The sequence below is a fragment of the Puntigrus tetrazona genome, chromosome 6 (genome assembly GCF_018831695.1).
Source record: "Puntigrus tetrazona isolate hp1 chromosome 6, ASM1883169v1, whole genome shotgun sequence".
Lineage (NCBI taxonomy): Eukaryota > Metazoa > Chordata > Actinopteri > Cypriniformes > Cyprinidae > Puntigrus > Puntigrus tetrazona.
Window position 1 is genome coordinate 22,009,257 of NC_056704.1, and position 25,872 is coordinate 22,035,128.

The window sequence follows — 25,872 nt, forward strand, 5'->3', positions numbered from 1 at the left end:
GCCTTTTTTAGTTATCGCGCAAGCAGGATGGTAACAGAACATTTTTTCGGAAGAGAGGGCTGTTACTGACATTTCCTGTTGATAAACCTCCGCCCCCCTTTTTTTCTGCTATCGTCAAAAGACCACCTCCTACTCCTCGACTTCCAAGGAAATGACAGTGTGCAACCCAAACATGCTAATCTCACGCTCATCAGAGTAGAGGACTGATACGTGAGGGATCGCGCTTCACCGCAAACAGGATGCGTGTAAATAACAGCATCATACGCTGCAGAAGCTCACTGCAAATAAGATCAGCTCATACAGATAAAAACCCAAAAATCTCAGAAACGGAGACACTTGCCTTGAATGGGTATTATTTTGAAGACAAAACTGTATATGTAAAGTGTACGTTTAAAGTATAATATCATCCATTTGAGCTGTACATACCTTTAAAATAATTTTGCATGTGATAAAAATGTTATCTTTTATTACTGATATTAATTGCAACACAAAATGTTTGTGAAAAATATGTGATATGTAAAAAAATGTTTGATATAAAACTACCCAGAATGATGTAAATGCACAACGGAAAGAAAACGTCTTATTTATTTAACACCGGGAAAAAAAGCAATTATTACAATGCCACAAATAAAATCGTAATTTTTCACAGCGCAAATCCATGAAAAAGCACAAGTTCTTCGACTGATTTAAGGATACATCCGTTAGTCTTAGTGAAGGAATTGTAATGTCCAAGCAATAACGTGCCCACTAATGTCCTTCTTTTTCCACCGTAAGAAGTAGGTCTCCATCATCGTCACTGTCCAGTTCATCATTGCTTATAATACGCAGTGGATTCCTCTGAAGGCACGGATCAAGTAGCTCTCTACTGGTTGCTGCTTTCGTGGCATCTCTTTCCGTCTCAGCTGCACACTGATGGTAATATTCTCCCTCACTCTTTCTCTCTCCCTCTCCCTCTGCGTTACTGCCACTAATAGAGCGTCTTTCCCGAGGCACATCCTCCTGAATCGTGAGCCCCGCCTCCAGCCTCTCTCCCAGCTCCTCAATCAAGCGTCTGGGCTCTCCACCGCCAGGCTGGAGCTCAACACGGAGAAGGGAAGCTTCAGAGACGGCATCTACCTCCAGAAGCTCAGAGCTGACCTGTGGTTCAAGAGGTCCGAGTCCCGTTTGGTTATTTTCGGTCCTTTCTTGAGGCTGCTCTTCCTCATCCTCAGAGTCACTACCACTGCTCGAGTCTTCCTCCTCCTCCTCCTCCACCTCTTCTTCCTCCTTCAAGGCAAGTTCAGCAGCTTGTTCGAGTATCTCCAGCTCCAGGTCTAGTGAGTTCTTCTGTAGAGTGGCATTATGTAGGGACTCGGCCAGCGCAAGAACATGTTTAGATCTGGAAAAAAACCCATACATATTACATATTACTAATCTTAAGTATTGACTTTCTGTTGAAAATCTTGCCCTCCAACTTCATTCTCAAATCGAATTCCTATCTAATCATGTTCAAATAACTTTTAAATGCCACATTTATGATGCTTCGAGTAATTATTAGAGCTATAAGCTTACCACTTTGCATATTTGCATATTAAAGGAGCAGCATGAACATTCTGTTAAAGATCTACATTTCCAAAAGTTTGCTGTCAGTAGGATTTTAATAAATGTTTATAAAAGAAGTTTCTTATGCTCATTAAGACTGCATTTATTTGATGAGAAAAGATGTAAAACAGCAATATTTAAATATTTAAATCCACTTTAAAATGTAATTCATTCCAGCAGATCACTCCAGCCTCATTCTAATATGCTGATTTGTTACTCAACAAACATTTATTATAATAAATATCAACGTTTTCAATATTTTCATTTAAACTGTAACTTTAATGAATAGAAAAACACTTTATTTGTATTAAAAGTGTCACTTATGATCAATGAAAAAAAATGACCACACTTTTGATTGGTAGTGTACTTTTGCGTTCTACACTGAAGAAAGAAAACCATAAAGGTTTAAAATGCCATGAAGGTGAGTAAATAATGACAGAATCTTCACTACTGGCTGAACAAATCTTTAAATAATTCATGTACAGCCAACATGTTTTTGTGATCCAAAAAATTGGGTTTGGCAGTTGAGAGAAATGTGGCAGAGAGTTATTTTAGTATTCAGTTCACAATACAGATGTCTCCATGGCTACTGTAGGAAGAACTGTAGGACTTCAGTGCATGCTTATCAGCTAGTGGAGAACTCACTTTACAACAGACACTTCACAAGCATGTATTTAGACTGATATAAACATTAACTAAACACATATGTACTTAGCCAATAAATCAACTGAAAACTATCAACATACAAAGTTTTAACAAGCACAGAAATAATCTGAAAAGTAGGTGATGTTAGATTCAGCTATTATATATATATATATATATATATATATATATATATATATATATATATATATATATATATATATATATATATATATAATCTTTAACTCTTTAACTGCGTTATAAATAAAATATATATGCAGGTCAAGGACAAAAAGGGTTTAACCATAAAAATAAATATAATGTAAGTGTGACATTTTACATTAAAAGACTAATTACTTTCAAATGTATTTGTTGTAATTTTACACTTTTTTTTGCCAAAATCCTAGGTTTTACCAATTTGTCAGTAAGTTTTTTTTTACTCCCTTAAAACAATAAAATTTTAATATGCTTCCTTATTCTTTTATATATTTTAATACGTACAAGTCAGAATAAGCATGTTGTTTGAATTTTTACATAAATATTTTGCTACACATACAATATTTTAACCAAATCTTTTTATTTTCCAAAAACATATTTGAAACCTACTTTAACAATACATTTATTGTGATTTCTACAGATCAATTTCTTTCGATGAGGACGTCTTTGACCCATGTCTTATTATGATTACTGTTTTTTTTTTTCTTTTTTTTTACTAAGATGCACTGTATATATGCGAAGCATGCACAAAACATGTAATACATGCAGTATTAAACGTCTGGACACTAAAATAAATACATCAATCTGAGATTCACTAATATCGCATGCCGCCACAAAGTTCCCCTGGGGATAAGCAATATGCAAAGCAGCCTGACAAAGCATTCACCAGGAAAAAAAAATATATTGCAACAATACACTCAATGCAAAGATCCCAGTACTACAAGGGGCCTGGGGGCATACATTATTCATGTAGCAAATACGACCGGGTGCTGCCAAAACTCAAGTGGCCACTATTCAGAGTTGTGAGCTTCTCAAATCCTTCATCACCATGGTGATTAGCGAGCGAAAGGGTCAGAGGGGGGGTCGTGGTCATTCACAAAAAGGATAAAGCTTGCAAGTCTGTGCCGCCCCGTCTCTATTGACGTGCGTCTCCATACTCTGTACTTCAATTAACCCACCGCTGAGAACCAAGATGCCTCGTTATCACGGCGCAGGGCTAATGATGTCCCGCACCGCCGGAGGACAGGGATTCCTAGCAGGAAAGCAGCGCCGCGGTCTCAGGAGGATACTGTGTACACAACGCTTTAGTCACAAGTATGCTTGGCGCCTTCAGAAAGTGCTTATCTGAGATAAAGAGCGGCCTGTGATATGTCGAAGAAAAGTCATGGTTGGATGGTGAAGCAAAACCGGTTGGACACGTTTTAGAGACTTAGAGACAAGATAAATGACTCAGACAGACCTTGAAGGTGCTGGAAATTATTTTTTGAGAATACCACACATTTAAATGTCCTTCCAATAACATAGATGTCAATGATAAAGATGTCTTGAGAAATGTAAATAAAAAAATAACAGTGGAGTGGCCCAACACGTTTTTTTTTTTGAAAGCTTAGCTAAACTGAAAATGCTTGTGACTCATTTCATTGAATCACCACAGACTGATTTGCAAATATCTGTCATTTCCTAGATGTACACTGTAATGTTTTAAATTAATACTATTTTTTTATGAAATTAACACTATTATTCAGCAAGTATGCATTATATTAATAAAAAGTGACAATAAAGATTTTTTAATCAAAGAATCTGATACAATCCTGTCACAGTTAAAAAAAACATTTGATTAATATTAAACTACTCTCAATACTGATAAAATGAAACTAAAGTAATACAGTAACAAAAAGTAAGCCTTCAACCAGCAAAAGTGGTTCAATGTGATTATGTCTACTAACAAAATCAATTTATAGTTTCTTCCATTTTCAGCTTTAAAGAATTTGCCATCAATGACCTCAAATCATATGACTAACTTCAAGAGACAGAAAAAAAATAAAAGAGGAGAGGTCTCTGAAACTAACTTTATTTGTCACTTAGAATTTTAGTAGTTATAAATTTTATTTTTATGAGGGTATTTTCCCCAAAACCGACTCAGTCATAGCACTCATCACTGTTCTTATTCTGTTACATGAACTATTTATAAACAGGCTAGACCAAAAGACAATATATTTTCTCATAAAATACATTGTGTGTGTTTAATTCATGTATCCACTTTGGCAACCTTCAAATACAGAGATCACTGCAGAAGTCCGTAACTATAATATTATCAATATATAACAAACAAGCGGCAAACATTTTTAGTGTTATTTTGACCCGACATCTGGTTAATTTCCGACCCCGGACAACACATGTGCTCTCAGAAGAAGAAAGAAGGTCCATAAAACTATTAGGCACTTCCTGGAGTAATGTGATTGGTGGAAGTCCCGTAGCAGTGGCGGCGGTGCTTCAAACATTTTGCCATATTCGTTTTCTCCCCGTGGGAAGTCATTATTGAGTTAGCATTGTAGAGGCTCGCTTGTTTTCTCCGTCTCTATCTCTCCCTCTCCTCCTTCACTTCTGCGGTGAGAGAATGTGCGCTTGCGGTGGAAACAAAGGCCCCTTTTGGGGCGAAGGATAATGTTGTACACAATTCAGTCATTACGATGGCACTGTTGTGGTTCGCCTTAATTAACCGAGAAGGGGCGGCTTTCAAGGTTGGGAGAAGGGGGAAATAAAAACAAGCTTGCCGCAACAAAGACACACCAGAGGCAGCTTGAGAAAATAGTGGAGACCTTTATGTCTGGAGAGACGGGGTGAACCTGCGGTGAATTACTCGTCTACTTCAAACAAAGCTCACGGGCTGTGTCTACATTAAGCTCTTAAGATATACAAATCAAGGACACACAAGGATGAAATATACCTCTGACTTTTCAAGGAGATAATTAGTCTTTAAAAATGATATTTTCACAGATTCACAGCATCATGGAAACTAGGTAAATTATTCACTTTAAGGCATAACTGTGAGCACATTTCAGCCGAGCCCTTACTATATTTACATTTATTGATTTTTCCTTCCAAATGACTTGGGGAGCATTCTAGGTATACGTTTTACAAAATTGTGCCATCTCTTCAATCAGCTCTTTTCATGTTTCAAGAAGAGATGATTCTGGGACTAGAAGGAGAGACGGCACAGTCACTGCTCACACTGACTGTACAAGCCGAAGTGTTCAAATGCCGCTAAACCACACACTGAGAGGGAATATGATCCACTTATCTGTGTGAGCTCTAAGACCAGGATCACTTTCCTCACACCAGCGGGACACTTCAATCCTCCCCCTCCTCCCTCCCTCCCTCCCTCCCTCTCCCTCCCTCACACACACACACACACACACACACACACACACACACACACACACACACACACACACACACACACACACACACACACACACACACACACACACTCAAAAATTCTATGAGACTATGTCCTGCAGTGAAATGTTAGAACAAATGTTCAGAACTTTTCTGTCATAGAACTTCTAATAACTTATGTTTAAGCGCTTAAAGTCAATAAATCATAATTTAATCTGTACATTTTTGTTCATTAAGTACAGATTAAAAGGATATAAAATGAAATTATATGAAAAGCTTTTGCATTAAGGTTATGGAACACGTAAACATCCATCATCCATATTACTGAAATTCAGTTGTAAACATTTCCAACAATAAATCAGTCCTGGGTGTATAAAAAAAATAGCACCTGTAGGTAATTCTACACTGGCATTGGTAGCTAAAAACTTGTGTGTGTCGTAAAATTGTCAGTCCAGTCAAACAATATTAATTCCTTTTCGTAATCAGAATGCAGTCCCATTTTCCCAAATACCACCAAAGCTGATCAGTATGATCAGAAGTAAACCTCTCGAGCTAGTGAAATGTCAGAGAACAAAACCAAAAAGGTCACAATCAAATTCAAAGCCATCCAGACTGAAGTGACAGCAATCCTTAATAACCTAAACGGCGCTATTAACATGCACACAGATATTTTAAGCCTGATTTGCCTCAACGCTAGAGGGGGATTGCACAATTCACTTAGCTACTGAAGCAAAAAGTGAAAACAGTTTCCCACACCTCTTTACTCTTTCGTGATTTAACACTAATTGACAACAGTAACGTCCACTCTGGGGCAACTGACCACAAAGCTTTACGAAACCCCTGACCCATGTGGCCTCTGGAGGCCTCCTTACCCTCAATCCAGGGGCTCGAATCCCTGGAGAAAAACACTTGGCTGAGCGTCAATACTCTGACAATGTGTCGTTGCTCAATGTCAGAGAAAGCAACTTTCTCATCCTGTCAAAAGATAAACCTTTAAGCCCACCTTTAACGGGTTGCCATGGTTGCCGTTTGGAATCCGACTGACCCAATTAAGGAGTTTGAACACAAAGGGAAAATGGAAAGCAAGGCTCTGTCAGATAACAGTGCCACTGCACTTAGTGAAACACAGTAAGTTACACCTTATCTTTTCTGTTTTCTGAACTAGGTGAAGAGTCGACTCACTGGAGTGATTCTGAATGCTGAATGGGAGGGGAAGAAACGATAAGAAAATGCCAGTGGTCTCAGTAGTCTGGCACTGAAATCTCAGAGATCGGCATCATTGAAGCCACACTGAAATATGTAACTGAAGTTCATCTGCAACAGCCGTAATTGACTGCAGAGTTGCTACAAGGTGACTTGCAACTTTTAATAAAAGTATACAAGTTTTGCAACTTAATGTCTGTAGGCAACATTTTAAATGATTTTAGTCCCTCTAGAGCTATGAGATCATTCCACACCAGATATTTGCGACACAAATCTGCTTTTCCTTGTCTTCTGCAAGTCTGCAGTTTTAAACAAATTTAAACCTCTGGATACTAATAAGAAGGAAGCTATTTTATTGGTCTGTTTTCATTTCCAAATGTAAAATATTCCTGTTAAAGATCAGAAGTTCTGCTAAAAATATAATAAAAGAAGTTTACTCGAAGTCTGCAAACAAATTAAAAATGAAAAAGAGCATATAGAAAGCAATAAATGCTACAGAACCTCAGTATCTATCATTATTTACTCATCCTCATGGAAGTTCACAACATAACAAAATTCAATAATCATCATTTTATATCGACAAGTCTTCTGAAGATATATCGTAGCTTTGTGTAGAATAAATGCGACTATTTTTATGGTGTTTGAAGCTTGAAAGTCTGCAATGACTATATAATTGACACTGAATGGAAAATTCATGAAGATTCCATTTTTTACAGCATGTAGGTTTGCAACACCATGAGGGCGAGTAAATCGTTACAAAATATTATTTTAATAAATAATGTAGGTGTTACGGGTTTAGTTAAAAAAAAGTTTGGATCCTCTGCAATAGCAGATGGATATGGAACAAGTTCCCTGACACTATTCTGACCACTCATAAAAATGATGGCGGCTACTTGTCAGGCATGTTGCCATCAGCACGACAGACCATGAATTCAAGAATCCATGTCAGTCAAACAGCCAGAAAGAGGAGTGTCCAACTCAATCCACTTTGTTTCATTGTTGATCCGGGGGCCCGTACAGAGATTTAAATCACACTTGAAGTCTTTAAGACATCATAAATTTGACCACGACATTCCTGCAGTCGGGAGGACTTCAAGAGTGAGAACGCCGGTTGGATTGCAGAGAGACAGTATAAATCATGCCCACAGGGACAGCTTTTATTAATCCCAGCATTCATCACGAGCAGCTGATCGTGTCTGACTGCCGATAAGAGATTTGAGGAGGAACTGCTGCCACAGACAAGCCTGGATAACATCAGTAATCTAGAGATCTCACAAAGGCTACTTTCACACAGTCAGAGGTTAATTCACTAAACAGTTGCGTCACATTTCACACCAAAAATCCCACAGGAACATGTTAGAACAACCATACAACGACGTGCAGAGGAAAGAATGGAACAATTGAACAATATAAGGAGGAATGGATGGGTGAAACGATAGTATATACAGATGGATAAATAGATGCTATAATAGAATAATATACAGATGGATGAATGGTTGGAAAAATAGAAGAATGGCTAATTAGGTTGAACAGAATGAAAGAACAATCAGCGGTTGGTTGGATGAATGGATGGATGGAACAATATATAAATGGACAAATTAACAGACGGAACGGCTGAAAATATATTGTACGTATGGATGGATGGATGCAAAAAAAATATATATATGAATGATGGATGGACAGATGAACCAAAAGAACAATAGAAAAATATACTACATGGATGGATAAATAATGGAACAATAGAACAATATACAGATGGATGGATGGAATAATAGAAAAATATACAGACTGAGGGAATGATACAACAATATGCAATAGATAGACAGACAGATTTTGCCCAGCCCTGTTGTGAACTTAACGACAGTTTAGAATTCTAAAAAAAGACTGACAAGCACATTCTGCCGTTGTGTGAACGCAGCCAAAGATAACGTGCTCAGATAACTGGACTGGGGCGTCCTTCTGGGAGGATTTTTTGGGAAGAGAGAATTGTTTAAATAATCTGACAGAGGATATGTCAGATGTTGAAAACGCTGTCACAACAAACCTGCTATGATAACAGGGAGTTGTCTACACAAACCAGAGCAGTGGGGATTTGATCAAACGCTCCAGCACTTAAAAGGAGGAGCAAGTCTCCTGCAGTCACTTCCCATGACAAGAGGGGCTTTGTCTGAACTCAAAGGAAAAGTTTGCAGCAGTGTTTCAAGACAACTAAAGATACTCTAAAAGGATGCAAACTGGAAATCAATTTTCAGCGTGATGTTGAGAGATGTCAAATGCCTCAAGGCAACTATGACTAAGATACATCAGCGGCACTAGAGCGCTGTCACAGATCCTGCAAGCTGTGCCTTTCAACAGCTCTTCGGTCTGCTTTTCTTTTGTTCTGTTCAATAAAGCATTGAAGAAGGAGAGGAACAGAGGAACACGAGCATTCATTCACAGGTCAATGCAAGGGATGCCTCAGATGATGCATTTAGTGATCGATGACACAGCCACCCTAAGGACACTTTTTAATATTTTATGTTTATTTTATATGAAGAAGAGAAGGGAATAAAGACACAATAGTTCTTTGCCTAATATGTCTTTTTAACTCAGAGCCCAGCAAGCGTGATTAAGCTTTCCAGCACATTGATGGTGGAACTGTGCAGTTCTCTGAGGACCACAGACAAAGAGTCTCTGTACCTACCTCAGTCTCTCTCCCTCATTTTCTCCCTTTGTCTCATTGAGAAAACAGGCACATTTAAACTCTGCCATTTTACACATCCATTATTAATTAGCTGTCAAGGCTGCATTCTTGCCAGAAAATCTACACTTTGGCAAAACATAGGACTGAAAAATTTCGCCATAATCCCCTCGGGACATTTATCGCGTCTGGGCACCGGGCCTACAACTTCAGATGCACATTTTTCAACTGGACTCTTTATAGACAAGCACACGACTTAGCTGAACGCCAGCCGGGAAGCAGAGTATATCTCATTACTGAATTATGCACCGGCTGTAGTTTGCATTTTAAACGTGGAAGTGATTACAAAAAATGGTGAGCAGAAATCGTGATTGCAATACCATTCATCGTGAATCAAACTGAAGCACTGTGGTTTTGTTTAACTAGCAGAGAATAAACTAAAACAAAAATAACAAAAACAACTTTTATCTTCATAATTTTTGTCATACTATAGGTTATTGATTTTGCATTGTGGCTAAGAAGTCTGGAAAATATCATCTCTCTTGTGACCTGGACATGATTTTGTAAGATTAGGCCCCTTGAACATACTTGACCCTCTGGATCCAGATGCAGTAATCTGTGATGTAGAGGTCATTGAGGATATAGGCTGGATCATTCTCCCGGAAGATCTTATGGATGGTCAGCAGACACTTCAGAACACAGGCCTTCCCTGTGACAAAGGAAACAAGCAGTACATCAATTTATCTTCACGTTTAAAGCATAAATCTAAGAAACATTAGTTAGGCTTATACTGAATCCAATGGGGCAACAAAACTCTCTGAAAATAATCTGATATAGATAGAAATGGCAAATGATACTGGACAAAATCAGTCTTAAATCTCAAGGGTATATTTGTAGCAATAGCCAAAAATACATTTTATGGGTCAAAAGTATAGAATTTTATGCCTAAAATCATCAGGAAATAAAGCGAAGATTATTTTCCAAAACGTAATTTTCAATTAGCAATATGCATGAATAAGGACTCCATTTGGACAACTTTAAATGTGTTTTTCTCAATAATTGGATTTTTTTTGCACCCTCAGATTCCAGATATTCAAATCTTGGTCATGAATGTATGTTATTATTTTTTTATTTATTTATCAGAAAACAAGACAAAAATACAAATAAAACCTTTTTTTTTAGCAGCTAAGACAGCTTATTTACTGATCAACTGTGAAACTTTTGTTAGTGCAAACGGAAAAATCTGTGCTGAGCAGATGCTCTCTGAGAAATCAGGAAGATGATTGTATTTTCTATTCTGGCAGATGCTTCCACAACACACAAAACACTCCCACAAACGCACAAACACCTTAAGGGCACCGTGCCACAGCTCTGATATTTGTTGTCATAACACCCATCTCCTAAATAAGGTGCAAAAATATCCCCTCAGCGCAACGCAATGGTCTCAGTCATGAAGCGAAGAAGGGCCGTGAGGATTCTCGAGCCGCCCACAGAATAGCCTGGCAGCCGATGGAGACATTCCAGCCGCCTCAGAAAACAAACAGTGCACTCGCACCGAGGAAAGCCTTACACAAACATTTGGTTCCCATTTAAGCTGGAGCTCTTACCCAGAGAAGCCGTCGTGGCTTCCAGCTTCAGGACATGCAAGAAAAACTCCAGGAACTTGAACCGTACTCTGTCTTTCCCCGTTCTTCCTCTCTCTCTCTCTCTTTCTCTGACCTCCATCCATCTATAATTGAAGGGTTTTCTACTTTTCTTCACTGCTCCCTGGGAGAGTAGAGGAAAAGTAAGCTTTGGATTCTTCCGAAGACCAGCTGTGGGACTGTGCGGCGCAGTGTGTGCTGGGTTTAGATTGCATGTTGAGTCAGTTAATCATGTGCTGCAATCAGGCGTCTCAGGGGGAAGAAGTTGAAGAGAGGAGAGCAGAGAAGAGAGAGAAGAGGAATGGGGTGACAAGGTGAGATTCAGGCCCTGGAAGTACAGATGGTGAAGGTCCATGGGGTGCCAATATTTAAAAAGACAATCTCACGAAGCCTGTATAAAAAACATGCCTAGGTCATATTTTACCAAAAAAAAAGTCAAAAGAAGGAAAACGAAACCCATTTTTATAGACATCAAATGTGTGCTTTTATTTCAAAAATAAATCATCAAGTGCATGAATCAACAATCATCTGAGCCTGAAATGTGGCTCTCTTTCAATTTCAGACTTACAAGACCACAGAAAAGAGATCACTGGTAGAGATTAATAGTTTGACAGCACTCTCACACACACACACACAGCTTTTTATTTCATTAGAATAAACAGCTACTTTTTAATAAAAAAATTTTTTGAATAAAGTATCTTGTCAGAATAATTTGTCTTGAAAATCATGTAAAAATGTTAAACAAATAACAGGTCCATTTTTTTTCTTTGATTTTGCCCTGAAATATGCCCTGTTGACAAGCTTAGTGAGAGTCAGCCTCAAACCACCAATTTATTAATCATACAAAACTGTGACACTGATGGCTGGCTGTGTGCAAAACCCTTACATGACTGAACAAAGCAGCTAACCGCGAGAAACAGCTGCAAAAATTACATTAAAGAACATTGACATCAAATTATGCTGCATCAAATGGCCTACATCTATCATCGCGAATTTTGCAATGTACTTCTTAAGATTGATCACGTTGGGTTAGAGATGACAATTCCTGCAGAGCAAAACAATGAATCTCAATATGCTACAATTGGAACTTGGTGAAAAGAAAAAAAGTCAAGCTCTGGCTGATGTGAAAGGGGTTTTTAAAATGCCATGAAAATGAAAAGGCAAAACAACACAATGAAAAACAATTAGAACGTATCATTGATCTAGTTTATTGATTAAATTGATCGAAAATGACAAACTACTTCTAATTTAAATAAATGCTGTACTTTAGAACTGTTTAGTGAAAGAATGCTTTAAAACAAGATCGATCATGGTTTCCACAAAAATAATAAGCTGTTCTGAACATCAATAACGATAAATCTTTCTTAAGCACTAAATCAGTCTAAATGATTTCTGACGGATCAGGTGACACTCAAGAATAGAAATTTAATTTTACATCAGAAATAAATTACATGTTATATTAAATTCTATCTGAACATTAATGTTTATGATACGGGTATTTACACCGGCTAGGAAGCATAGTGTATACATATACAAATATATATGTGGGCTTTACAATGAGGTTATGAAGGTAGCTACAACAAAAAGTTGGGAAACACTGCTCTAACTGGCAAGCTGATACCAGTGCAGATCAAAACAAGCAGAAAAAATGAATCCAAGCTATGCAATTAAATGAAATACAGGCAAGCCACTGAACGTTCAGATTATATACGAGCGTTTATATTTGCCCACAGTGCATCTTCTAGGCCGTTACCCACAGTCTCCCTCCTCAATCTCCTTGAGGGCCCGCTGGCTTTAGCAGGATCTCTCGGAGAAGAACCAGACAAGCTGCCAGAGGGCTGTTCAAATATTTACCCCTGGATAGCATTTCCATCACGACTTTACTCATGCAGCATCATTAATGGGTTTGTTTTCCTACTAACTACAACTGTTTGCTTTCACTGCTGCTTAAACGAAGTGCCTCAAATTAGAGCACACACACATCAGATACACACCTCCATTCATGTTCCACCGACAAATTAATTACCCAGGAGTCACGGTGTGACAGGGCAGTCTGCTTTCCGTGGGGAGTCACACCGCTGTTACCGTTCATTAAAGGGGATCCTTATTGCACGCGGGGCTTTGATGGTTGTAAATCTACAAATTGTAGGCTGGAGTAAAATGTCACAGACTCTGTGTGAAAATACATGCAACTCAGCGGCGTGTTTACAAATCTGTACTTTGAGAAGAAGAGTACGAGCACCAGTGTAAACTTCAGAGGGAAGATGGATATGATCATATCAAGGCACATTTAAAAACCTCTAAGGGCTGACAATTATTCTGAAATACAATTTCAACCCGGTTATGCGGCGTTCAACATTGACAGTGATTTAATTGCAGGAGATCACTTGCTATTTTGATCAGGTAAATCGCAGGGACGTTCTTCCATTGTTTTTTTTTTTTTTTTTTTTGCTAATTTGTATGGAGTTCAATATTAATAAGTGCACCTCTAATTGTTGCATCCCAGACTAAACTTGCTATCAGTGCTATCAGTGTAAACAATGCTGGATGCAGTGCCAAGGTCCACTGTATTGCTCCTCATAGATCAATGGAGCATTAAAGGGCACCTATTATGTAAAATCCACTTTTACATGGTGAACATAAATGTGTGTTGGCATTGTGTGTGAACAAAAAAATAATAAATAAAAAATAATAAAACAAATCCCTGAACTCCCTATTTTTAAAGCGAATCAGTCTCAATAGGCCTGTCATTTTTCTATTTTTCAAGGTAATGTACCTCAAATATGTTTGTTATGTCATTATAGTGCTTAGCGATTTAACCGTATTTGTGTATACATCAAAGCATTTTCATTGATCAGTGCTGCATTTGAGAGATTAGTTTATGCCAAATGTATATAGCTTTTTTAGCTTTATAAAGATAGCATACAATTAATTTTTTTTGCAAGTATAACAAAAAATTCAGAATAAAAGAATAGAGTGGGAGTTGAGTTTTTCCACCTTTATTTGATAGGATAATTTGCTTGATTGGGCTACAGGTTAGTCTTATGGCCCGATAGAGAGTATTGTATTCTGTCTACTAGTCTCAGCCTCAGATGTCACACGCACAGAGCGTTAGCTAACTGTCTGACGCATATGGCAGACAACATACTATACTGGAAAAATAAATACTGGAAATACTACAGTAGTTTTGAAGTCGTTGTTGGATTGGTTGAATTATACAAGATTTTCTGGAGATGTGTGTGGCATGTTCTCTAAAGTTTCACCTGAAAACAAAGATGTTGTGGCGTCAAAACCACTCACGAAAGAAGAAAGCCGTCGTGTTTACAACTGTGACAAAGAAAGCTTATCAGGATCAACTGAAATCATGCTGGATTTTCAAAAGTTTGCGGCATAGAATCTTTAAAACACACCACAGAGTTTTACACACTGGTCTGGTATTGTAGAGATATTTCCATGAAACATGATGCTGAACAAAACCAACTGTGATTGGTTGTTTGATATGGCCTTGGCCAATGAAAGCTGCCATGGATTCCGGACCTTCCGCCGCCTGACTAAAAAGACTACAAGACTTCTAACATTAAATGTGACTTAGGTTACTTTGTTGTAAGGTTTTCTTAATTCAATTGTTTCTGAGACTAGGAAATTTCACATTTTGATAAAGGATTATCAAATCATTTTTTAATTATGTGTTTGCTTAGAAACATTTATCATGAAAGTAAAGGGGGATGATTTTGATTTTTATCTGGTCTTTGGAGTGAAGATTAAATCTGACCCTACTGTCTTCACACCTTCCTGGTTTCACTGTGATTCCTGGTTTCTGGTCTCACTGTGAAACAAGATACAGCGGTGGACCATTTACCTAAGCAAATAAAATCATATTTGTAATTTTTCATTAATGAATAGGTTTTTTTGCCCTATGAAAAGATTTCCCAGCTGACGTCACCAAGTCCCTCCTTTTTCAACCACCTGTCGTGATTTAATCAGTTCCTGCTGTAGGAACATTGAATTTCTTCACTGAATAACCTTTTATGGGCCTAAGATGAATTGAAACACTGTTTCACATTGCCTTTATGGCACATTCCATGTGTGCATTTTTTTTGGAAAAAAAGCGGAGGAAGCTGTCAGTACCTGACATGAACCTGTGATTTTGCTTATCTAATCTTTTTCTGTCATCTAGTCTCTCTTCTGACTTAATTTTGCAATCAACCATACCCTGCTAATCCCAAATATAACAAGGCCTGTAATTGCAGTTATTTATGAGCACTAAAATCAACATGTGTTGGATAATCTCACCACACACACCCGAAAACGTGTTTACACAGCGCTTCTGTCTCTCCCACAGATGGCTTCTTTGATTTAAAGGTTGCTCCTCTCTCAGAGATATCAAAGCCAACACTGTCTACTCTGCAGAATTGCTGATTTCTTCAGAAGTGAGGAGACATCCCTCTCGGATTCCCTCGTTCTTAACCTCCCTCCCACTTATGCTGACAGAACAGCAAGACTAAGCACACCAAGACATGACCAATCTGTTGACTTTCCTGTCATGGAAAACGTTTTTTACCAAAGCACCCTGCTGTTCAGGGAGGGTTGGTGAGCGTTGTGTTAAATTTGGTCCCAAGTGAGCAGCTCTGTCTGCTGTGGGTAAATATAGGTTGCCTGTCAAGCTCTTGTTCTCATTAGTCCCTTAAAGTCAACATGAAATAGCATTCGCAGCTTACGCTTCAGTAAAGTGTCGTATTTCCGAGATTAGCCAAGAAGAAAAAATAAACAAACATTAAAAAGATCCAAATATCACTAAAATCAGATAAATCTAAAATCTAACTAAAATCCTTTGATTAGCAAAACTAAATAGTATATAAAACTTGTTTTAAATAGTATTATATTGTGATTTTTTTTAATTAAATACATAATCAAATAAATTAATAAAAAAAATGAAAAATAACTTTTGGACTGTTACGAAACTTTTTACACGTTTGTTTGGAGAAGGATTTTTGATCAGGACATGAAGATTGAAGGTCAAGTTCATTCTCAAGAATATCTCAATGCGTGTCAAGGTTAAAACCTTTTTTGCTTTTTGCATCTTAAAGATTATATTATATATAAAGATTATAGTCTAAAACAGTCTTAACTTGATCTTTAGTTACCGCTTATTAAAATGTATTTGTAACTGAAGTAAAGGGGTCCATTCTGATTTCTTGTCAACTTGTTAATAGGATCATTTTAAGAAAACTTCCCCCATCATTATATATGAGAGAGATTGCTTTCATTGTGGAGGTGGCAGGGATTCTGGTAATGAGTTGGAAGCTCTGCAGGGTTTATAGGGTGAGGAACAGGTCACATGCTTGGTCTTGACCCTCAACCTGATCCCTAAAGAGTGGCTAAAAAGTCTAAAGAAAGAGAGACAGAACTCACCTGACTGAAAAATGCAAGCAACATCTTTCACAGCTTTTGTGATCAGGGAGAAGTGCCGAAAGAGCGGGTAGCACAATGTCCTCCTCCCGAAAGACACCAGCACATCTTGTACCGAGTGATAAGTCTGTAACACACACACACACATAAGCACGGTCTCCAAATTGCTCCAGATCTGTCCATGCATATTACATCAATCATTTTTTAACTCCACTGGTAATTACAGCAATTTGCTCTAATTATTCCCTACGACTTCTCGTTTTATTAGCAGGGTAAATAGTAGGTCAACTTTTAAACACCTTGGCAAACAGCGTGCTTAATTGTAGACAGTGCTTAATCGCTTGCCTCCGAGTTCTTCATAGTCTAAGCATCCACAGACAAGCGCTTTGGGGAAAAAAAAAAAAGTCTTTTTTCTCTCTCTCTCCCTTTTCTCTTTGCATTTTCCAGCCTCCCACTCTCCCTCCCCACCGCTATTCTCTCAGCAGCTTGTTAAGAATGCACCCGGAGTCATTCTAGCATGTCATCATAGCTCATGCACTCCCCCAGGCTATTAAACACTGGTGTAAATAAGCCTGCTGAGGGGGGCGGCTCACTGAGCACTGCCGGCCGGGGGTTTACAGTGGTTAGGCAAAACAGAGGGTGGGAGAGAAAGAGAAATGAAGGAGATTGAGAGAAAGAGAGTAGGAGACAATAATAGGGTGTTGAGGAGAAACTACATTAGCATTTCCTGAAGGAAATACCAGTGCTTGCAAGATAGCTAAAGAATAGAGTTGAGGTTTTAGGACTCTTCGGTTTCAAGTCTTTGTTCTGCGTAAATGAAAGCGTAGTCTTGCGTTCCATTGGCTTTGCACAAGAATCGTCACACAACGCAACAGCATCTTTGTAAAATAAAAGTGGATTTACATGGTTAAAAAAAAAAAAGGAATGAAATGACCAATAACAATTTAAAATGCAAATAATAACCATTTGTAATCTGTTATACAAAAAAAAATATATCTTTGTATCAGAAATAATTGTAACATCATTTACAATTTTGTCAGACCTCAGTGAGGGAACCAGACCAGTCTTTTATGATTTATTCAGCCTGAACTGGACCAACTGATTCACAGAGAAGAAGAAGGAGGAGGAGGAGAAGCAGAAGTAGAAGAAATCATTTGTATGCTTTTAATGAGAAAAGTGCAATACCTTTTCTTTTTTAGCCATTGATTAAATTAAAATGAAAAACTCATGGTTAAACTATTGACGAGATTGATGAGTCCAATTTGTCAATTGATCAAGAACTCAAGAAAAGACTATGTTTTTGAAGGAGAACAAGATTGTTCAGGGAATAACAAAAATGGACTTGTCCTCACACAAAGCCTTCATATAATACCATAAGTCACAGAACACATAAGGCTGAAATGATCAAATTTTGAACAAAATACTTTAACGGTTCAGGCTGAATTAGTCACAGAATTTTAATACTAAGGGTCAACGGTTGAGAGCAAACTCCTAACATGAATGTTTGAGGAATATCAATGTAACGCTGCTTTGCAAGCACTAAAAAGGAAACAGTGAATGAGACAATGAGGGGGCAGAGAGTTTGTGCTGTGTGTGTGTGAGAGAGAGAGAGAGCAGGCATTTGGAGGATGTCATTACCACCCTTCCATTATCAGTATTGCAGTGGAGTGCTGGCTCTCAGGGCTCTGAGCTGGGAGAGGTGTCGGGTTACTCGTCCTCATTGTCACACTCGCGGTGGAAATGTGGGGGATTAGGGACTGCTGCCGCCCCAGGAGTCAGGATACACGTACACACACGCACACAAGGTTTGGAGCTCTCACTCAAACCACACGCAAGCAGTTTTAAGGCTGAATTAGTCTCTCGCTATGGCGTCAACTTTGGCACAGGATGCATTACGCGAATGGTGAAATGTAAATGCCTGTCTGCTACATTTCACTATGCACACATGCAAGTTTATGCAAACTACTGATAAGCAGGAGTAATCGAGAACTCAGGAGAGACAGCGATCGTTCATGAAAGAGTGTTACTGGATCGCTTGCGAACTTAAAGAGAGTACTCTTTTTAATATTGTGATTGGTTACGTTTGCATTCTCGGTGGTACCTTATGACCTGATTTTCAGGATTATGTTTGTTCAATAAAAGTAACACTCCAATTAGCTGTATGTTACACATCAGATGTCTTGTGATTGTTTGCTTTTTGGTTCCGTTGCACAGCATGTTTATATTTAGACAAATGAATGGGTGTCGCAATCTATTTGTGCTGCTTCTGATTTGGATATAGAATAACTGAGATTTCAGATGGACAGCGGCATAATCTAGTAATCTGCATGTATTGCAATGTCAGCACTGGCTTCAAAAAGGAGATTCTATCAGAGCAAGACAATATTTTATGTAATGTAATCAGAACACTCCATTATTCTATGCTCTGTTCAGGCAGGCAGCAGAATTTGGGATATTAAGTACAAGTAACGTCATTAAGGTCTACAATACTTTTTGGAGCTGCGTCTAAAAATACTCCCTTTCTAGTTTCTTACATAACAAACCAGTGTTATTTTGGTATTATTTACATTATATGAATTTTAATACAGTTTGGTAACATTTTGAATTGCTTTATTTTCACATTTGTAAGTTTTCTTTTTATTTCAGTTTGAGTAATTTTATGTGCCTTTCTATTTTTTTTTTCAGTTTGTTTTAGTACTTTTGGTACTTCAACTTAATTTTCATCTAATGTTTATCATTTATTTTACCTCAGTCATATTTACATACAACACACAACACTGTGACATAAACTGCGGCATACATTATGCAGGGAATCATGAACCTATTGAACATGTCAGCGGCATCTCCATGCATGTGTAAAATTTTCATGTCTATCAAGAGTTCAGAATGACAGACATAAGCAGAGGCACAATTTCCATATTTTTCAACCTTTATTTCCAGAGCGACAGCTACTCTCACTTGTAGTATGAGAAAGTCTTTTGGCACTATGAGATGCTTACATTACTGCTATAGCAACTCAAGTAGATACACCGGATATTGACTACACTGTTTAAACAAACAGAACAGATTTAAATCACATGCAGAACGGCAAAACAGACAGTCTTAAAGATCGGATCTTAAAAACAGCTCATGCAAAAAGTGTCTCCATAAGTTAAAATAACTCGCTCATTCATTCATTCGTTTGTGCATTCAAGGACATGTCACATTTTGTAAAGCTGCTAAATGTACCACATACCTCCAGCCAGCTGAGAGTACCGCTGAGCTTCCTGACGGTCCAGGCTGACTCTACCTGCAAATCACCACAACATCAATCAATACTGCAAATCAATGATGTTGTGTACAATAAACTAAACTTAACTCAACATAGGCTACACAAAACTGGTCAAATGTTAGTATAACTGTGACGCACTTTTCCTTCATTTAACACTGACCATTGCTCTGAATGCAGTAACGTCACAAAAAACAAAACAAAAAAAAAACCTTCTAGTGTGCATAAAAGACTTCCTTCAAAAACATTTTTAAACACACTGACAGTAATTATATGCATTTAAAACAATATTTTGTGGTATCTGTTAGAAACATAATACTGTACGTTCTATTCATTAAGTCAAAAGAGGTGAAAGAACAAGAAATGATGATTAAAAGAGGGGAATATGTTTCTGGAATCAAACTTACGTCAGTCACATGAGCACCATGGCTCAAGTGAGCATAAGCGCTAACCACCAAGCCACAGCTCCATGGTTAAATTTATCACTTTAGACAAGAGAATGTTTTAAGAAGGTTTGATATGTTCTCTAGTTATTATGATTGAACCAAAGCCCAGATTCTGACTGTACATTTAACATATGTTGAAAGCTTTGGAGTCAATCCAGCAGAGCTCTTCACAAACGAAGCCCTTGCAACATTCTAGTACTTCAGCTTCAGAAGCCGTGTTTTTAAACATTAACCATGATTTTCATATTTTTCAAACCTATTTTTACAATTACTACCATGTGAAGTGGCCTCCAAAAAAATTCTTGAGACTGTCTGGAAAACATTACAGGAACGTATCAACTTCCTGGAGCTTTGGTGCACGTGAAAACACCAGAACTTGCACGCCAAACCCACTTACTAGCAGAAAAATGTCTGTGGCGAACAAGAGGACACTTACATTGTGTTCTCCCTCTGTAGTGCGCACATCATAGACATACGCGAGAATGATGTCGACCAAACCGAGCCAGGTGTGGAAGCGTGCTTTCTTATCCAGCAAGTACGAGCGGTTTGTGAATTTCCTCATCTGCTCTTTTTCTTCTTCTGTGAAAGTTATTGCTGGAAGTAAAGAGAGAGAGAAAGAAAGACGTTCTGTGTTGTTGATCAAGTTATCTCGGGGAGGTACAGTCAAAGTCAATCTCTGACAAATTCTCCCCGAAAAACAAGTATAAACGCAGGGCTCCAGCAGGGAATGATGGATGCCTCTGCTCTGCTGAGAGCTTTAAGAAACAAAAGCATGTTCGCCGCAATTATTTTTAAATCAGAGTCGGAGACGAGGCTTTTGAAGCATAGTAAAGTTACCGCACGGGAAGAGCAAAGTTACAAAGCTTGATTGATGCCCTAAACTGACTTGATACTGCACCAGGGAGGAAGAAGTCGAAGGCAGGGCAGCGAGAGAGAGACGGAGAGGGAAAGGGCAAGTCAGCACTTTAGTAGCAGCTGAAAGTGATCCCCTTCTTGGCTGCAGCGCTGCCCCTGATAGAGCCCCTCGTGTGCATGCTTGCATGTCCATACACACACACTTAAATCTAGTGCTGGCAGAGGTCGAGTTCTGGCTCTGTTGGGAGCTGCTGGATTCCAGCGACATGACGACTGAACAGCTCCCCCATTTTCACTCTCTCTCTCTACCTGATTTACCCTCTAACACAGCTGCCTCCGCCTGGCAGGAAACACTGACTCCTGTGAGACCAAAACCAGGAGCTGAGGAGGGAGTTCTCGCCTTCTCTTTGTATTAAACTGTTTCTGTCCCCAAATACGATTTCGTTTTTTGCTTCCTTGTTGTTTATAAAGGAACTCTTAGAAGTTGTGCAACTGTCTTATTGTAGGATACAAATTTCAAAACTATTTGTTCTTTATTAAAAAAAAAGGGTCTTTTAAAGATAACATTAAAAACATGCAACAAGCAAACAAAGCTTAACTTGCATACTCAACCTCATTCTGAAACTGTAGGGTAGTTGGATCTATATATATATATATATATATATATATATATAGAGAGAGAGAGAGAGAGAGAGAGAGAGAGAGAGAGCTCAGCTACAGTAATCTTGTGAATTATCATGATAATTTTAAAGAACTGATATATTTTGACATGTAATTAACTCCTGTGATGGCAAAGTGGAATGTTCAGCAGCCATTACTCAAGTATTTAGCTTTCACATGATCCTTCAGAAACCATTCTAACGGTAGCTGAATGGTAGTGTACATGAAAGGTAAACTTGTCTTATTTCAAAGCTGCTCTATTGACAACACAAACGAGAGCCACTTAAGTATCTTCACCTCCTCCACTTCTGGTGTTGAGTGAAATCACATTTCTGGCTGTATGTGAACATGCTCTCGTGTATTGTGAACATGCCATATTTGAACATATGTCAGTGGCAGTGAATGAGGAGTTAAATATTGCCTTGTTCCTCACACAAAGATATTCAGAAGGATTACACAGAACGATACAACGGAAGAAAGCACTAACGTTGGTCCCCGTTCACTTTTGGTTTATCAAAAGTGGACTTTGTATCAAAAGTGGAGTCTGTGGGCTGACTGACTGACTTATTATAACAAACCGGTACAAAAATATAATTTCTTTACTGTAAACCTTTTTATTTTTCCCTGTAAGAGGAGTCTTTTTAATGGTACTTACTCATTTCTAATGTACAAACACTGGCAAAGTCTTGTTGGTGCTGTAACAGCCTTCTTTTATGGAATGCATTATAAATTTGTCATTCGTTCAATGGCAATATCTACAAAACCAACATCTGACACCACACAGGTGCCCAGACCACTAAAACAAGCAGCTATTGGAGTGAGATGGGGAGTGGAATAATGAAGTGCATACATGCATAAACACATACAGTGAGGCTGTCATCTCCGTTGGGACCTAGAGTGTGAAGATACCCGATACACATGGGAAAGCAAGCGTGCACACACACACACACACACACACACACACACACACACACACACACACACACAAGCAGAAACCTTGAATTAGAATCTCAAGCAGTAAACAGAACATGTTTTTATATGTAGTATCTATCATGCAGGAAGGTTTCTCATCATGAAGACAAAGCGTAAGAGTAAAGCCTTTGGGCATACCTATTCACAAATCTGTGAACTACACTTAGAATGTACCGAGTAGTATATAAAGAAAGGGTATGAGTTTCTCTCTTGCTACAACTGAATGCATCTTGTTTTTTGAGGGTCACAGTGGAAGTCTTTATCGACTAGTCATGGACTGTGATATTTCAGTGGTGAGAGTAGGCTGTGGATTTTCAACCATTACACAGAAATAAAGCCTACCTGGTTTCTCATATATAATGATAGCCAAACGATAATAAAAAACGAACAAGCTCATCCTAATCCCCAAAGAGCGAAGGCCCTAATTAACTTTAATGGCTTAATGAGCCATATCCAGTCAAGAAAAACTTAAAACAGTAAGGAGGAGATATATTGGCAACGATCAGTGTGCGCTTCACTCACAATGTTGAGGATGGTCCATCCAAGAAATTAGCAGCAATTAATCTGCTCTGCGCATTCAGCATACTGATGAGAACACTACAAATATAGTTGTATAGAAGCGCCTGTGTGATAAGTAGCTGCACAATGTTATTTGATTGATTGACAGCAGAGACGTAACGCATATCTTGAAATATCTCTATCTCCCTCTGTTAAATCCTTCTCCAACTTCTTCTTCTCTGATAGGACCAGCTGTGTAACCCCCCTCCCCTGCACCAACATATGCTCACATCTCAGAGTAATTTCCTCATTCTGTAATCGGGCACTGAGGAATTAGCACACTACTCTAGTGATAAAGAACATGCTGGTGTGGGACACAATTGCTTCTCGGCTGTCCGTGTCTGTGCCGCTTTATCAAACACGCGTCTCACATACGTCAATATTCCATGCAACTTTAAACGAGCCAGATATTTTTTCAGAGATTGTACTGTTTCAGCAGATGTGGCAAGAAAGAAAGAAATAAAGAGACAGACAAGACAGAACGACAGCTATATAGCTAGAGGAAAAATAGAGAAAAATAAGATATATGGAAAGAAAGACAGACGTATTCAAGAATCAAAATGAAGAAATAAGAAAGGAAATGGTCAGAATGACAGAACGCCAGATATAAAGAAACAGATAGAACAATGGAACAATAGATGGAGCAGGCAAAAAAGAAAAAGGTATAATGATTAATAGATAAACAGATACATAGATGATAGATAGATAACAATAGATGAAAAGAAAGAAAGAAAGAACGAAAGAAAGAAAGAAAATACTGACAGAACACAAGCTGCTTTGTGGGCACAAAAGTGGGCTGAGAGGTGGTTTGTACCTCGCTGACTAAACTAACTGTGACTCACACACAGCCTCATCAATGTGACTCAGCAGTTATAAAACAATGACAAAAACACATATAAATCTCCCAAAGAGTAAAAGTATGAGTGTTAAAGCATTGCGAGGCTACAAATGGCTTCAAATCCCCCCCTAAGTGCAACGTGAAAACACGATGCGGTCGCTGGTCTAATAATAGGGTCCCAAGATGATCGGTTTCCGGCAAAGGCGCGCCACCTGCTGGCAGAGCCCAGGAACAGCTCTTCTGGAAATATTCCAGGGTTACACTGTAAACTTGGCGACCTTAACTAAACCCGACCTAATTCTTCTCCAGACACGCGGAGAGAGAGACACACGAGACAAAGCGGTAATTATGCACTCAATGTGTAAATACATTTAGGGAGTTTAACTTTATTCTCTACAGACAGAACAAAGCGATATATCTGAAGAGGAAAAAGGTCTCACAGGTGTCAGAGTCTGTTGAAGAGTCCGGGCTCAGTTTTCTCCACCACGGTTTAAACTTCAGAAGGTTTCTGATCTCCTCTTCGTCCTCAAACAAGTTTACCCTGCATCAAGAAAAAAAAAATCTGTGTGAATGTGTGGATGTTCTGTCATGTGCGAGATTTGAAGAAAAATAATATTTTAAATGATCTTGATCTTAAATGTAGAAATATTTATGAAATTTAGTTCAGGGACTTCAAGTGGGACTTTTAGTTCAAGTGGTGGACTTACATGTAATGGTCAGTACAAAATATTGTGGTCTCTGCATCTAGACGATTGCGTCTCCTGAGCTCAGGAGCAGTATTGTCAGGATCTTTCACATCAATCACCTCATTCAGCTCCTCCTGATTGACACGAAGCAAAACATTGGTTGTTTTCAATGTGTTGTGTCATCTTTATCAAAAACTCTGTAAAAAGACCATGTCTATAGCGTCATCGGGGACGGATGTTCTTACTTGCAGTCTGGTGAAGACTCCAGACCTAAGGTTTCCAAAGCCATACTTGTGGTATTCTTTCAGTGTCTCTGCTGGGGTTTCAGTGTAAACCGTCTGTTCTATCTGCCAATCAAACTCCTCCTCTTCATCTTCCTCCTCACATCCTCCACCACAAGCCTCTGAGAGAATGCCAACAGAGGGCGTTCGGTGAATACAGAATGAGTGGAACATGAAATTAAAAATAAACACCAGAGGAACATGCTGGAAGACGATCAGCTTTTCATACCCAAGGGAGAAATAAACCTCACCTGCATCCTCCACCAGTGGTTTGGCTGACCTTGATCCCTTAGGAGCCAGGAGACTGGTGAGCATCTCCAAACCCTCAAAGTGCTGTCCGGCTATCTCTTTAGGGACACGCAGCGTGAAGAGGCCTGATACAAACACGCATACTTAAAGTGGTATAACAGAGACAAATCATTTATACTGTTTGTGACATACATTTAAGTGAAACTGATTATTAAAAAATAATAAATCATGGGTTCTATCTACTATCTGATGATTGGATGGAGGCCGATCTGAAGTGCAAGCTTGCACAAAAGGGTTCAAAACAGCTAAATGACTGCATAATCCTAAAATGCTGCAATGCGGTTTCTGAATGCATTTTGAATGATTGCTAATTCACTGTAACTAAGTTATTCTTTTTAGGTCATGTACTGGAAGGTCTATGAGTGTCTATACTTTGCTATTTTTTTCTGCAATTCTGTTTGGCTCCATTGCTAATGATGCAGAAATGATACGCTTCACTTTTAAA

The 25,872-nt window shown here is 38.5% G+C and overlaps 1 protein-coding gene across 1 annotated transcript in view; it reads right to left on the reverse strand.

Moving 5' to 3' along the window:
• Positions 1–567: 567 nt before the first annotated feature.
• shq1 (SHQ1, H/ACA ribonucleoprotein assembly factor) overlaps positions 568–25,872 on the reverse strand; it is a 29,176-nt gene continuing 3,871 nt past the window's right edge. Inside the window, exons 4-12 of the mRNA XM_043242157.1 lie at positions 25,370–25,492; positions 25,083–25,240; positions 24,859–24,971; positions 24,592–24,692; positions 20,705–20,862; positions 19,790–19,843; positions 16,558–16,681; positions 10,091–10,211; positions 568–1,378 (exon numbers count right to left, since the gene is read on the reverse strand). Of these exons, the coding sequence (XP_043098092.1) occupies positions 748–1,378; positions 10,091–10,211; positions 16,558–16,681; positions 19,790–19,843; positions 20,705–20,862; positions 24,592–24,692; positions 24,859–24,971; positions 25,083–25,240; positions 25,370–25,492 (1,583 nt within the window). The 3' untranslated portion in view covers positions 568–747. The remainder of the gene's footprint in view (positions 1,379–10,090; positions 10,212–16,557; positions 16,682–19,789; positions 19,844–20,704; positions 20,863–24,591; positions 24,693–24,858; positions 24,972–25,082; positions 25,241–25,369; positions 25,493–25,872) is intronic.